The sequence below is a fragment of the Porcisia hertigi genome, chromosome 13 (genome assembly GCF_017918235.1).
Source record: "Porcisia hertigi strain C119 chromosome 13, whole genome shotgun sequence".
In the NCBI taxonomy this organism is placed as follows: domain Eukaryota; phylum Euglenozoa; class Kinetoplastea; order Trypanosomatida; family Trypanosomatidae; genus Porcisia; species Porcisia hertigi.
Window position 1 is genome coordinate 593292 of NC_090572.1, and position 15104 is coordinate 608395.

Below are 15104 nucleotides of genomic sequence, written 5' to 3' on the forward strand. Positions count from 1 at the left end.
AAGAGAAATACTCTGTATGTGTGTGTGTGTGTGTGTGTGTGGCAGAGCGCGAGCTGCTAGGGGGCAAAGCAGCAGCAATCTATTCTACATGCAGCCACAGGCATCAGCATGCATACAGAGGTCGAAAGACAGCCACAGAGAAAACAAAAAGGAGGAAAAGATATTAGGGAGGATGGAGGTGAAGGTGGGGAAAGCAAGTGAAAGCCGAAGCATTGAAAACGTGCGAGTCCGCAACGGCATCGCGGGATCAAATGCTAACTCACGACGACAGACAATCACATGAACACAACCGAAATGCATACAGCAGCACCGTCAAACGCGGATACTTCTCGGTTGGAATCAAGAGTCGTATAGGAAGTGTTTGCAGGTGATCCCCTCGCTCGATTATCCAAATGATGGCTGGTGGTGCCCTCGCCAGGAGGGGGGGGGGGGAGAGAGAGAAGGGGCTTCAGTGCAGTGAACCTGTTCTTGGCAAATGTTCGCACACCAGACAACGTCTCCCTTCTTCGCCCTCCCTCCCTTACTGTTCTCCGATAAAATCGCACGAAAACATGTGGAAGGCTCAGGAGTGTAACAGGAGGTAAAAGTGAACGAGGCCGGGGCGTCAGCGAGACCCCCCGACCCCATCCCATGTTCGTAATAGATGCAGTGTTTTGTCTGCACGAAAAACTCCCTTTGTTTGAACACCAATCCGCCTGTACACCGGCACTGTCTGAGTATGTGCCTCCTCCAATGATCAACTTCTTTTTGTAGTAGGTATCTCCTTCTGCTTTATGAACATCAAAACGGAGGAGTGAAAAAAAAAATGAAATGAAGGGGGGGGTATATTTTTGATGCGTGCACGTGTGCATGAAGGAGGGGAAGAGGTGTACTATGCCGATATGCTTGTATGTGTGTATATATGTCAAAGTCGAATGATTCTAACAACACATGCGCCCTAGCAGATCACGGAAACTTCAAAGGGAAAAGAAATGAATCGAGAGCACAGGCCTTTTTCACTCAGACATGCAATGAAAAAGAAAATTTTTGTGCCCACCTCCCGTCATCACATGTTGCACCTTTTTCAGTATCACCACGCCGTGCCTGGCCCATCGAGTACGCACGCAATGAGATCCGCAACGAAACCTCCACACTGCATCCTCTCGCCCCTTCCTCCTCCAACGTGGTTCTTCTCTTTCCCGTCGCCTGTGAGCCCCTCTTTTTTTTTTTGGCTGCTGCAAACTCACACTTCTTATCCGCTTGGCGCTTTTCTCCATGACCCCACCTCTGAGCGTTGCATCTGCAGACGACCACATGTGTATAGCTGGGTGGGTGTGTGTGTGTGTTCGTGTATCGTTTCCCCGAGCCATGAAGCCAAGACGAAAAAGCCATCAGCCTTCCTCCACTCGTAGACCGAGCGGAAAAAGTCGTCAAGGAAAGGGAAGAAGAGGAAATTAGGCTGCAAAGAGTTCATTTTTTCTGCACTCTTGAAGCAGCAAACGATACACACACGCGAACACAGGCAAACTTGCGTACGGAAGCCCGCCTTAGCAGAGGGCGATGAGCTGGCACGCGGTCAATCAACGACGTGGACCGGAGAAATATCCGTTGGGGGGGGGGGAGGGGTGGTGTAAGGAAAAAGAAAGCAAAGCCAGAGGCAGATGATAATAAAACACCGAGGGAGGAGATGGGGACCAACGACCTACGAGACGTCGTACAATTTTCGGAATAGCAAGAGCGAGTGGAAGCGACGTGGAAGCGAGAGGGGGGAGGGAGGGTCCTCACTCGTCTCAGTCGTGTCCTATCACCTACTCGCTTATTCTTCCGACGCCCCCTTCGACCATGCATACACCTTCCACACACTCCCGACTTCGCAGATGCACATCAATCGCACAAACAAAGACTTGCGCGAGGGCAGAGAAAGCCCTTACCCTCTACCTTGCTGCCAAACAAGCAAGCGAAAAAAACGCAGCTCAGAAGCCGACAGGCTTGCGGTGCTTGCCATTGAACTGGCTGGTGTAGACCATTGTTTTGATAAGCTTGGATATGTTCGCCAATGGACTTGTGGGATCGACAAATCGCCATATCGAGAAGAACTCGCTCACCCCCAGCGGTATCGTGATAGCTGCCGACTTGCCCAGCAGGTATGCCACGTGCTTGATGCGCTGCCAGTCCACGAAGAAGGACAGTGTTTTGACAAACTTCTCGGATCCCGATATCTGTCGACCAGCAACTCCGTGGTCACCAGTCCCCATAATGATGTTGATGGCACCGCAAAACATCACCGAGTAGTAGTGGAACATTAGGGTGCGAACACTGGGGTCCAGGCCACCCAACAGATCTAACGGTACAGTCGAGCAGTCCCCACCGCGCGATAAGTAGTCTAAGCATGCGTCACGAAGAATCGGGCAGCTCAAGACAGCGTAGAGAGCCCACGACAGCATGTTGATGCAGCAGCTGTAGGTGTAGCGGAAGCGGGTGTAGCTCAAAATAGCGGACTGGATCTTCTCTTCAATGGCAGCCATCTCAGTTTGGTTGGCGGATTGCAGTTGATGGATACCCTTCAAGTTATTCGCCAGACGAATCGCGTCGCGGATACAACACGTCATGCCACCGCCTGTGAGCGGATGGCGCTGATTGGCATGGTCACCGATGCCAACGTAGCCCTTGATGCACGGAAACGCCGGTGGATAACACGCAATCGGCATGCTGCGGATATTCTTGGTGTCCTTTGACGCGCGAATGAACTCCTCGCGCATGTGTTCCGGCACACATGAGACCACCTCCTCAATGAGCCACTCGCTCTGCTTCTCGAGGCTGGGTAACGTGGGTTTGTTGTAGTCCACCAGCACACGCAGCTCGTTGTCGTCCAAGCGATAACTCAGGATCGGACCGGTCTTGCCAGCGATTACTGTGCCGCGCTGCTCCTTGGGCAAACGCACTGACTTCATCACAAAGCCAATGAAGTTAGAGTGGTAGTCTGAGGCAGGGGTGTAGTGCTGGTAACGACTCTTCCACTTGGACATGCCGCCATCGCACATGACAATTAGCGGTGCCGTAGCGATCTTGCGCACCGTCGGGGCCGCGGGGCTTGTCTTGGGTGGGTCCTCGCGAAATGGGTTGGCAGGCACCTCGTATTTTTCTGCTATGGTGTACTCAACGCCGTAGGCGCGCTCGCTAAAAGAAAAACCTTCCGTTAATATTTTGTTAACAGTACCCTCGACCATTGTCACGTTCTCCTTGCAGTTATGGAAGACATACGAGCGCAGATTTTGTACAAAATCGCCGAAGTGAAAAGAGGTGCCGCGGGCACCCTTGCGATAGGGCAAATCCAACATTCGACCATTCACATCCACCATCATGTAGCCGTAGCAGGGCATGCCGATGGACTCGGCGCACTCCTGCATGCCAATCTCCCTCAGCGCGTGTACACCACCGGGCTGCAGAAGCTCCCCGACGATACGGTCCGGCTTAGTGAACAGCGTCCGCTCAACGAGAAGTACCCTTCGGCCCTGGTCGGAAAGAATCTTCGCCATCACCGGGCCAGCGACGCTGCCGCCGACAATGATGACGTCGTATTCGTACGGCGTGCGTGCCGGGTTTATCCGCACCCGTGAGAGTGTGCGATTTAGCAGTAAAAGCGTGCCAATGGCACAAAGTACAGCAATGAAGAAGTGCAACATGTTTCGCGAGCGTGTAAGCCTTCAAATGCGCACGTGTATGTGTGTGCGTGTGTGTGTGGATAAGTACACACCGTTTTTTTTTTCCGTGTTCTTTTGGTCAGACACGATAAGCGGATGGAGGAGTTGAAGGGAATAGGGGGGGGGAAGGAGAAAGTGGACAACAATACAACTGCGCTGTTTTTGTCAACACAAACCGTCGACTCTGACAAGACACCACCGCCAGCGGAAAGAAATCGAAAAAGGGGGCGAGGAGGAAACTCGAACCAGAAATCGGAAAGAACAAAGTGATGAATCGACGGTGACACAGAGCTGAGGAGTGAACAGGGGAGGAGGGAGGGGGAAAAAAGTTAAAACTGGGCACTAGAGCAAGACAGAGAATCACCCATAGACAAAAAAAGGAAATGTTGCGAGAAATGAAAAAGAGGGGACAAAAGAAAATATCTGCCCAAGTACGGCCTATCGTGTTTGTACTGTGAAGGATGAATGTGCGTCCAGAGAGGTGAAAGATGAAAACTCCGCAGTAGACAAAAAAAAACGAGCCAGACGAGGGTAAAGGGAACGACACAACACTACACACACCCCACCTTGTAACCTCTGTGACGCGCGATGCCGCGTACGGGAGACCTAGGTGCCTTCTGTGAATTCACGTACAAGTGAATGTGCCTGTGCAGCGGGGAGAGAGAGGGGGGGGTTAGGGAAGAAGAAAACCCACCTACAAGTTCAAGACACGAACTCAATCGCCCGCGCACACACGCGTACACACGCGTACACACAGAGTAACAGAGACAATAGGACGCCCACGTAAAATGAGAAAAGATAGTCGAGGCAACGCCGACGTGAGCCTGAGGAAAGAGGCTGATACACACACACACACACAAGAAAATACACAGACAGAGGTGGAGAGGGAAGAGAAGGAAGAGAGTGATGCCGAATGGAGCTACACGATGAGGCTAATGAGAACAAGATGTAACGCACAGAAGAAACTGTAACTAAATCAATAAAAATCGGCGTTGGTGGCAACCTGATGTGATGTATCGGATAACTACATGATCCTATGCGCGTAATCATTTGGGAGAGATGCGCACATACACACACACGTGCCGTTATCGATGGTGTGATGGCCATAAAGATCCGGCGCGTCAGAAGTATGTGTTGTCGAGCGGGAAAGGGCAGAGATAGGAGGAGAGCAAAGATCAAAAAAAAAGAGAGAGGATGGAAAAGGGAAATACGCCGAGAGGTGCGTGAAGTGACCAGACACCATATCCAAAGGATGTGAGGGGGGTTGTCTTTCTTCAGTAAGCATGTCTACGCGTGTTTGCCTTGTATAGAAACAAAAAAAACGTATAAACAACCGTTGATGTGTGCTCTTGAATGCCACATATTGAAGTCGCTGATGTCACAAACCCCCCCCCTCATAGGCTTCCCTCCTTCATGGTGAGGCCCCGAACCTCTCTCGCTAGCCACGCCCACAGGCGTCTCTATGAGCGCTGTTTCTCATGAGACAGAAACCGTGAGCATCTGGTCAAATGGGGACGCGACTAAAGCTTCTGCAATGCGGCTCATCCTTCCCACCGCTTGACAGAAAAGATATACATGTTTTTGTGGCTGTTTTGTGTGTGTGCATGTGTGTGTATGTGTGTGTGTGTTTGAAGCGCAGATTCATCGCATCAAAAGTGAGGAGGTGAACCGCGCTCAGCCATCCCATCTGCCTTATAACACACATATACACAAAAAAAAAGGAGGATGCTAAAAACGGCGAACCCCCAAAGATAACATAAGAGGAAAGTGGCGGCGGAATCTGAGCAATACTCTCGCTGTCGGCCGACCCGTTTCTGTCTATGGAATGAAATTCTTTTGTGGATGTGTAAGTACGTATATATGTGCTCGCGACTGCACACACACACACACACACACGCACTCTGACGCCTACATGCGCACACGAACGCAGATGAGGTGCGTGTGCACCGGCTCATACCCTCTGCGACATGCGGTTTGACCCCCTCGTTATACGTGAGGACATGCGGCCGACATTTTCTATATCATATTTGAACACACACGCACATGAGCTGTGATTTGGCGCCATTCTCCATCGAGTGAAAATTTGTAGCTGCGCACATGAACGCGCGCTCGTACTCACGAGTGTGTCCTGTGCGTGGACAACGTCAAGTAACACGTCTCCACATTACCGCGCCGCGCCGCCAGCGCAGTTGTCCTCCTCTTCTCTGGACCTTCCGGACTCTACAGTCGAGATTGCACCCCAGTCAAATGCAGCGAATGTCTTTCGAATGTCGCTAGGGAATCCAGGTGGGCGCACTAGCCAAAGATGGCAGCAGACAAGCAAATGAAAACCAAGCGGTGGTCTAGAGCGTCGTTTCCTCCACGATAGGCCTCAGCGCACCCATGTTTTCCCCGGCCACCACATCGCACGGGAAATCCACCGATACCTGCATTTCAGGGTACAACGCATTGAGGACCGTCCGCACGCCGTCCATTATGAATTCAACATCCTTGGCCACCTGCCGGTAAACCGAGACATGACAGTCCACCCACACGCAGTCGTGCACAGTATTTGTGAGCACAGCGAGGCCATTGTAGTTGTGATTTGCAAGAAAGTGCCGCCACAGAACCCCAAGCATCACCTGCACAATCTCGCCAGCGAAGCCCTGCACGGGGTAGTTCTTGAGGTGGGTCGGGGAGAAGTTCGTCGACTTGCGCACCGCGTCCCGCTCGCGCAGCATTCCCTCGGGAACATCTGACTCTGTGAAAACGTAGCGGCTGCCTGTGAGCACGGGAAACATGCCCTTGAAAAACTGGTGACCGCGAACGTTGCGTACGCCATTCTGCAGTGATGCGTCGTAGTTATTCGCTGATAAGGTGACCATTTTGTTGAAAACCTCGACGCCGCGGTACGTCTCGTTCTCCTTCTCAATAAGCATGCGCACCTGGTCCTGGGTGAGCCCAGTGCTCTGACTCAGCATCCGCACACCAGCACCATACTGCCGCTGGAAGGAAAAAATCTTTGCCTGCTGCCGCAGCTTCACAAACTCTGGTTCCTTGTTCTTCTTGGCGCGCTGCAGGACATCAGTGTACTTGAGATCGGGGCGCATCATGGTGACACGTTTGCAGTGGAAGTCCACGTTGTGCCGCAAGTCATCGAGCATCTGTTCATCAGATGCGAGCACGGCAAGCGCCACAACCTCCAGCTGTGAGTAGTCCGCCTCGATGCACATGCCCTTGTCACCAAAGCGACTGATAAACATGTCGCGCAGACTCGACTTATCCTCCTTGGGGATATTCTGGCAGTTCGGGTTGGCACTGGCGAGGCGTCCAGTGTTAGTCTTGTTATGGATCAGTTCGTGGTGAATGCAGCTGTCCGTTGAGTGCACAAGTGACACCATGCCGGTGCCGCCGTCAGTTCTCTCGTAGTATGTACCAATAAGTTTCTCGAGTGCGCGCAACTCGAGGATCACACTGGCGGTCCTGTCGTTGTGGTTGGACTTGAAGTAGCTGAGAGTGTCCTCGCCGACCTGGAGTTGACGCGTGGTGGAGCTGCGAAAGCGGCGCATCACGTGCTCCCCCTCCAGTTCATTTGGAATGTACTGAGCCAGCCGACCCTTGATGTTCACTTTCACAAGATCATCGTGAGCGCAGGGGACGGCGAAGCAGTCGTATGCGGAGGAGACAGTCTTGCCCACCAGGCACATTAGAGCCAGCCGCTTCCGCTCCGCATCAGGTAGAGCATTGTAGTAGCCGACAAAGGCCCGTCGCTGCCGCAGCAGCACCGGCAGGTCGTCATCGGTGCGTGCCGCGTGACTTTTTTTGGGCTTTCGCGCCTTGGACGACTCAGTAGAGAGCGCCTCGTGCTGCAGGGCCGCGTTGGCGATATGGAGAAAGATGTCGATGTAGTAGTTACACCACTCCTCCGGCTTCATCAGTGCCTCCTGGAAGAGCGCCTTCTTGAAGGCCTCGGCGACCCCCAGCTTGCTGCGCTTCCCTACTTTCGGCAGCGCCTTTGCTGGGATGACCGGCCCAAACGAGTCGGCGGCACCGCCTCTGCTGACGCTGCCCCCCTTCCTCAAGCTACCAGGCGTCGGGTGCAACTCATTTGCGTAGTGGTGCTTGTAGTAGGCGAAGATGGCAACGGTGTCGGCAAGAGAAATGTTATAGCGCAGCTTTGGGTCCATCGCGTCAAGGTAACCAGAGTGTGCCTCCAAGTAGCGTGCCAGCCCTGCATCGCTGCGGATGTAATGCATAAAAGAAAAACCGGCGTCGCGCGCGAGAATAGTCACGTGCGCATCCGCAAATGCTGCGTCTCTCACCGATGCATCATCGTCAGCCGGCATGATCATTTCCGTGTGCTTCTCCACCTGCCCGTTGATGAACCGCTCCAGCTGGTCCGCCTTGCCGCTCTCTGTGAGTGTCACCGATTCACCACTAATCGGATTTTTGACAAAGAGTTTTGCCACACCTTCGTTGCCGCTCGGTGTCAGAGCAGCGAAGAGAAAAAGATGGCGTCGCGGCAGCAAGTTGGCAAGAGCCGAAGTCTCACCGCGTTTGTCGGCATTCAATCGAGACACTGTCGTCGACTCGCGCCTCAAACTCTCCAAAATAGACGCGCTCTTGCGGAAACTCGCCTGTCGAACGTATGACTCCAAGTAGCCACGAAAGAGGCGTGTACCTTTTTCAGAGGACATACCCGCCATAATGGCACAGTCGCCGATGCCGAGGACGTGCACAGGCGGCCGCAGAAATACGCCATTCGGGTACGCGGACTGCGGGAAGTACTCAGGCGGGAGGAACAGGTTGTGACGCGCGAATAACTCGCCCGTGAGCGCCTTGCTCTCTCGCGCGTTCGTGCTAAGTGTTAGCTTACCGCCAAAGAAGAAAGCGATGAGGTGTTGATTGGAAGACCAATTGAAGAACTTGCGGCAGTCCTGCGGAATCTCGTGTGGGATAGACTCCTCTAACTGTCGACGCAGCTCCAGCACCTTCGTGGTCAGGTCATTGCTTTGCCGCTGCGCGAGGTCGACGTTCGTCTTGAGCCCGTTGTATTCCATCTCCGTGGTGCACAGAAGCCCCTCCATCCTCGCAGAGCAGATGATAACCTGCCGCTGCTCAAGGGCTCGCTCCATGTGCTTGCAGAAGATGAGCTCGGTGTTCTCAAGATCGCCGTGGAGGTACTCTGTGAGGGTACTGTACGGGATCTCGTATGTCTCCTTCCCCTCAGACCACGCCCGCTTCACAGCATCCAGTTTCATCGTTCGGCCGCCGTAGCTCTTCGCTACGTCCTCCAAGCCCGCCCCGTGCCCCAACTTCACCTCGTGTCCAGTCAAGAGGTACTCACCATACATAGTATCCCAAATCTTTCCGCCACGGCGCAAGAACTTGCGGAGCTCGACGTCACGCCAGATGTGCAGCAAGTCGAACTTGATGTTGTGACCGACAAGAACATCGTACTCGTCCAGCGGCGGCAAAAAAAGCGAGTCCTTGGAGGACTTCTCGACGAGGTGGTTCTGACTCGTCACAGACGGGTCATCGTAGCGCATGGCAACGCTGCGATCGAAGTAACGCCTCGGCATAAACACGTTCCCCTTGTAGTCACGAGCGCCAGAAAGGACAATGTAGTTTTCCTTGGTGAACGGGTTCGCAACGCGCTTGTAGCGCCGCATCGTCGTTGTCTCCCAATCCAGGATGAGGTACCGGCGCAGGCCGTCCAGCGCCTTCTTCTCCCGCTCCAGGCGGCCTTGATCCTCGTAGATTTTTCTGCGCCACTGCTGTAGGCCGAACACGACCTCAGCATCGTTGATGTTGACCTTATTAAGGAAGCTGGCAGTTGTAATCTGAGGAACCGGATTTTTCTTTGCATCCGCCTCCATCTCCTCCATGCGCTTGAAGGCGGCTACAGCCTCCTCTTGGGCTGGAATGCTGTTCACAGCACTCATGATAGCCGGTGAGACTTTGTGCAGGCGCTCAGAAAAAAGTTTATTGGCAAGCGTAGTGAAGCCGCGGTGGAGGTAGCGCTCCATTTTATCCTCGTCCTTGCGCAGGTGATTCTCTGGGGTGCAATTTTGCCGGATGAGCTCCCACGTCCCCCGTGGGTCGTCCTCCTCGCTGACGCCCTTCGCGACGTTGTGACCGCCAAAGTACGGTGCCAGGCTTGATATCTCCGCAACGAAGAAAGGACTCTTGGGGCGGCACGTTCGGGCAAACGCAACGAGCTGCGACGGCTTGGTGCGGGCTGTCGGCACAAACAGCGAGATGGACGAGCTGCCCTCCCCGTAAAGGAGCGTGGTGAGCGCGTTGAGCTTCACGGTTTCCTCTGCTAAGCTTCGAATCATGTGCACCGACTGCGAGCGCCGCTGAGAGTCAAAGATAGTGACAATCATCGTGTACCCCTCTGTGATGGTGCCCTTGCCAACACGTACATTGATGTCCACAACAAAGACATTCACGGCCTTGACAGCGCGCCGCACGATTTGTTCCACTGGATTCAGCGCTTTGCGACTGCCAGGGGTGCCGAACCGGCGATGCACGTTGAGCAGCACATCCCAACCCAGAACAGCACTGCGTGCTGCCCCGTTTGACTTCAGCGTGTCGCTGGGCATGTACGCACCGGCCCCAACGTCGTAAAGTGGCGGATCCATGTTGGTGCCGTTGAACTGACGCTGCGTCAGCAAAAAGGCAGCGTGCTCAAGACCGAGTGGCATGTCCACTCCCTTGACAACCTCTTGCTGTGCTCTGAAGGCCAGGAACGCGATGCCCCACGTGTCCGGAGCCACCACCAGCCTCTTCATTGCCTTATTGCTAAGCAGCGCCGCGATTGACTTCACGTCTGTTGAGGCATCGTTGCCGAAAAGAAGCCCGGCGATGTACTCGTCACCGATGCGCTCATCCATCCACATGGCAGCCTTCCAGATGAGCACCTCCTCCATGACCACCACCTCGTTTGTCGTGGCAGAATAGACCGCATACAGCCTCTGCACAGGATCGTAGGCAAGCGTGAAGATGCAGTACTGTGCCTTTGCCAGCAACATTTTGGGGTCATCGGCCACCACGGTAGGTGAAAATGGGTTCTGTCGAGCTGGGTACCACGTTATCGCCGGCAGCCGCGTCCCCGATAAAGCAGGAGAACCACTCACCCGCTGCACAGCAGTAGAGGTCGCTGTACCGTCAGCAGCTGCAGGCCTTGGAGGTACCGAGAAGGTTGCAGTGTAGCAAACGGGGTAAAACAGGGTGCCGCCGCTGAGCATTGCTGTCACAATGTTTGGCGGCTGGCCAACTAGACTCGCGTGTCGGCGCAACATTCTGCCCAGTCTGGGGTTTTAAAGCCAGCACAAGAAAGAAACAGATCAGCTCCGGTTTCCTGTGACCCACCCCAGCGATAAGGGCGAAGTACCTTTCCAGGTGACCTTTTTATTTCTCTCGTTACTGATGCAATCTATCACTTAATCTGAGTGTGAGCGCAGCGCAAATGCTTTGACAGAAACTTTTCCGCTTTTGCTGTTCAGCCACTTGTGTAATCCCGAAATGTATGTGCTGATAAAGGCCTGTGCGAATGGATGCACAGAAATGCAAACACAAAAAGAGGGAAAAGGCAGATGTAGCCCGATATGTCCGCCGCTGGTGTGTTTTTGCCAGACTCCGGACCGTTTTTTTTTTTCAGCGCGAAGGGAACACGCAGACGCACTCGAATAATACCTGTGTCTGTACCCGTATCAGTTTCTCTCCCACTGGCAAAGTGAAAAAAGTGTCGATGCTCAGAACGAGTCAAAAATAGAAGACGGGGCCGCGGTCTGCTATTCCCCGCTCTGCAGGTGTCACTCACTGCAGGCTCCCTTCTGCGTTCTTTATCTCTTGTGGCTGACAAACGACAAACGGGGTGCGAGAATTAAAACGTTGGTGTGGCAGGTGGTGAATGCGTGAACGTGAGATGCGCACAAAGAGGGACAGTCAGATAAGAGGAGACTAGGAGGATGAGCTGAGATGAAAATCAGGTGATTACAGCGCTTGACAACGGCATTGTCGAATGCGTCACCCAAGAGATGTACCGTACACGAGACACCGCCGTAGCCAGCTCGCAGGACCCTCACCGCAAACCAAGAAATAATAGTAATACCCCCTCCTTTCCGCAACACAGACCGTCTAAAGAAGAAGGGGTAGGTGAAGTGGGCACCCTAGGCCGACAAACTAATCCGCTAAAATAAAAACATCACTCGCTTGCCCAAGGCGGCAGAGCAGAAAACGCAGCGTGAGCAATCGCGGCTTAGTTTCTTTGTAGGCGTGTCTGTGTGTGTGTGTGTATGTTGCGCGCAAGCCGTTTTCTGCAGATCACGCGAGCAAGATCAGACCGCGTAAAGGGGAAAAAAAAAAAATGCAGTATACCTTTCGATCCACACCGACCGTAAACTGCTCGAAATGGATAAATGTAAGGTGGGGGAGGAGGGGGACGAGTTCAGTCATTACCTGATGACCACCACCATCACCGCCCTCCGCGCCCGACGAACCAGAGGGTGGGTCTCTTTCCAATTAGGTTCTTCTGCAACTCCCTAGGATGCAAAAGGCACATGCAAGCACTGCATCTATCGAATTTGCAGCTGGGCGTCCCGCGACTTGTCGAGCTCCTCTTTGAACAGGCTCCGCAAATCCTGCCCACTAGTAATGCGGTGATCGAACTCCCACGTGAACGCAGGGCTCTCGTCAACGACGACACACGGATGCATTTTCTGGTAGGCGACAATGTCGTCTATTGCTTCTCGTTGAGCATCCGGGTTGGCTGTAGCCCAGCGCACAATTTCATCTCTGGTGTCATACAGCGAGGAGAAAAACGGGTCGCGCAGAGCCTCCACGGCGGTAGGTCTCTTGCATGGATTGAAGGAAAGCAACTTCGCTATGAGTATGCCAAGGTCAATGAGTATGTCAACGTTGGAGCCGACGAGCGCAGTGCTGAAGAGAACCTGGGAGTGAACCTGGTTGTTCAGTGCACGTGATTCTCGCCATCGAGCAGTGTTGTTAAAGAAACGAATGACTTTTATGATGTGCATGCCCTCCTCGCCACCCTCGAAGAGCCCGTCAACCTTCTCCGGCGCCTGTGGAACACCACGCAGCCCCGGTGTCTCCAGAATCAACGTCAGCTGCGAACGGTAGTTAGCACCGGCGAACAAAGGGCGGCGCAGCGGCATTTCAGCTAGAATACACCCAACAGACCACACATCAATCGCGAGGTTGTAGTAGCCCAATAATGAGCAGCTCTGGTGCTCGGTAGTAACGAGTGACAACGTGTTCGGTCAGGCGGTAGAGCGGGGGATGTTCGACTGCGTCTGAAGCGTGTGGCGAGGCGTGGACTACGGAAGAAGACCAGCAGAATCGACGTCAGTCCTGTACTTCTTCGACGCTTGAATCGGCACCCATCGTGACCGTCTTGAGAGTACGCTCATGTGGCCATACGGGAATTCCACCTCGGGAAAGACCAAAAGTCGCACAGCTTCATGTCGCAGTTGCCATGGAGCAGAATGCTTCCAGGCTTCAGGTCACGATGAATAACACCACTGCTGTGCACAAATACCAACGGCTTGATAAGCTGGTAGGCAATTAAGCGGAGTTGGTCTATGTGAATCTCTTGTGAAGGCTTCAGCAGAGCAGCGAGGTCAGTGTCCATGAGGTCTGTCACCATGTAGATGTCCTCGAGCGAGTCTGACGATGTCCCACCGCGCGGGAGAGGGGAACGGCCACCCTCCATCGGCCGCACGATGTTCGGGTGCCCTTTCAAGTACCTCAGCACCTTTTACCTCTCTCAAGATGCGGCGCCCATCTACAAGATCATCGAAAACCTTTGTCACCCTCTTGATCGCGACAAATGGAGACACCGCCCCCCGCGTGCCAGCGTACGGCGCCTAAACAGCTCGGAAGGCCAATTAGAAACATGCACAGGTTTACCCTGCGCTGCACCTTTTAACATAGCAGGGGGTGCGGAAATACAAAGGAGTATCGTGGCCGTGGCGTGACCGCGTAACAATGCGTCCCCTCTCTTCGATGATGCGCGTCGCCTCGTTATAGTACAAACTGGATGGGACAAGTCGAAGGTCCACGGCAGCGCACACCACGCCATATGCACCATACCCGATGGCACTGAGCACCTCGAAGTGCGGCGCTGCCACGAGAACGGAGCCCTGTACGCGATAACTCTTGCGGTGTTCATTAGAGCGGTCCATCACCGCCGGCGCAACACTTCGGCCGAGGAGCATGCCGTTGTCGAGCGCCATCTCTATGAACGGCAGCGTTGATTCATTGTACGTCAGAAGCGAGCCTGACAGAGTGACATCTACTTTTTCCCTTTTCTGTGGCCCTTTTCATCTTTCTTTTGCCTCTCTTGAGTTAGCGGGAGAGAGCCAGTAGAAAGTGCGAAGGAGGGGGGGGGGGTCGGGGAAAGAGTGATGGTGAAGAGGGAGAGGGGAAGGGGGGACACTTGCGACCCCACACCAGCGAAGCGGAGCCCAAAGAAATCTCGTTCTTTTCAAGGCATCCGCACCGCCACAACCATCGCATGAGATCGGCGCCCCACTCTGTCCTTTGCCTGGCAGAGACCCATTGCGTCGTTTGACACAGTGATACACACGCCATACAGCGGTGACCGACCCCTTCACCTCAAAACGACTTCTGGGCGCATTTTCACCGGCACGCTTCACAGCTCACTTCAGGGCTGCTCCCATTACGCCGGTCACCACGCAGTGTATCCTTCTTGGGGTGGCTCAGGCTCCCCAGCAGTGGAGAAGGTGTGCCGGGTGAAAACGCAGGCTAGAGACTTTGACAGCTCTCGCCCTTCATATGGGGCGAAACTAGCGAGTGCAAGGCCATATGTCGCTTATATATCGCGCGACCCAAGGCTTCACCATCTACGGAAGTGGCATCACGTCACCCTAACCTCCCTGGAGTGTAGTCACCTGCCCGCCCCTGCCCCAACCAGAAGAGTTTCCCCAATGTCAGGGAATATAAGGAACTGCTTATCCTCTCCGCAGATGCAGTGGTAAACCCCGATAATGTCTCACGGAGGTGCGCCTCCTAGTGTCTGGGCATTTATTGAGCCCACAAAAGGGGATACAGGGCGAGGAGGGATGCTACATTTCCGTTGCGTCTCTCTAAGCGACAGCTGTGGCCTCTATATGGGGCAGAAATACGAGGTGCTGCGGGGTCACGGCATGCTAACCGGCGCCTGCCTCTTCTATCGACGCCGACTACGGCTTGTGGTGGGGGAAGGTAAGCAGCGAGAGGGAGTTAAGAAGGGGAAGAGAGCAACGTGAGTAAAAAGTGCAACAATGTGTGGTTTGACTGAGAGACTGAGATGAGGGCGGGGCGGTTATGTGGCATCCTTGTCGGTCCCCCTTTCTTCTCCAAAAGCGCTTTTCTACACTTCATGGAGTTTTTAGACGGGCTCGATGCACGAAACAA

At 53.9% G+C, this 15104-nt stretch overlaps 4 protein-coding genes across 4 annotated transcripts; all 4 read right to left on the reverse strand.

Moving 5' to 3' along the window:
• Positions 1-1952: 1952 nt before the first annotated feature.
• JKF63_06354 (uncharacterized protein) lies at positions 1953-3662 on the reverse strand (the record flags this gene model as incomplete). The annotated part of the gene is made up of 1 exon (XM_067902304.1): positions 1953-3662. The coding sequence occupies one exon, from the start codon at positions 3660-3662 to the stop codon at positions 1953-1955; it is 1710 nt and encodes a 569-aa protein (XP_067758801.1).
• Positions 3663-6022: 2360 nt separating this feature from the next.
• JKF63_06355 (uncharacterized protein) lies at positions 6023-10966 on the reverse strand (the record flags this gene model as incomplete). The annotated part of the gene is made up of 1 exon (XM_067902305.1): positions 6023-10966. One exon carries the CDS (start codon positions 10964-10966, stop codon positions 6023-6025), a length of 4944 nt encoding a protein of 1647 aa, XP_067758802.1.
• A 1275-nt stretch (positions 10967-12241) lies between these two features.
• JKF63_06356 (uncharacterized protein) lies at positions 12242-12841 on the reverse strand (the record flags this gene model as incomplete). Its single annotated transcript, XM_067902306.1, has 1 exon — positions 12242-12841. The coding sequence occupies one exon, from the start codon at positions 12839-12841 to the stop codon at positions 12242-12244; it is 600 nt and encodes a 199-aa protein (XP_067758803.1).
• Positions 12842-13092: 251 nt separating this feature from the next.
• JKF63_06357 (uncharacterized protein) lies at positions 13093-13398 on the reverse strand (the record flags this gene model as incomplete). The annotated part of the gene is made up of 1 exon (XM_067902307.1): positions 13093-13398. The coding sequence occupies one exon, from the start codon at positions 13396-13398 to the stop codon at positions 13093-13095; it is 306 nt and encodes a 101-aa protein (XP_067758804.1).
• Positions 13399-15104: the final 1706 nt, after the last annotated feature.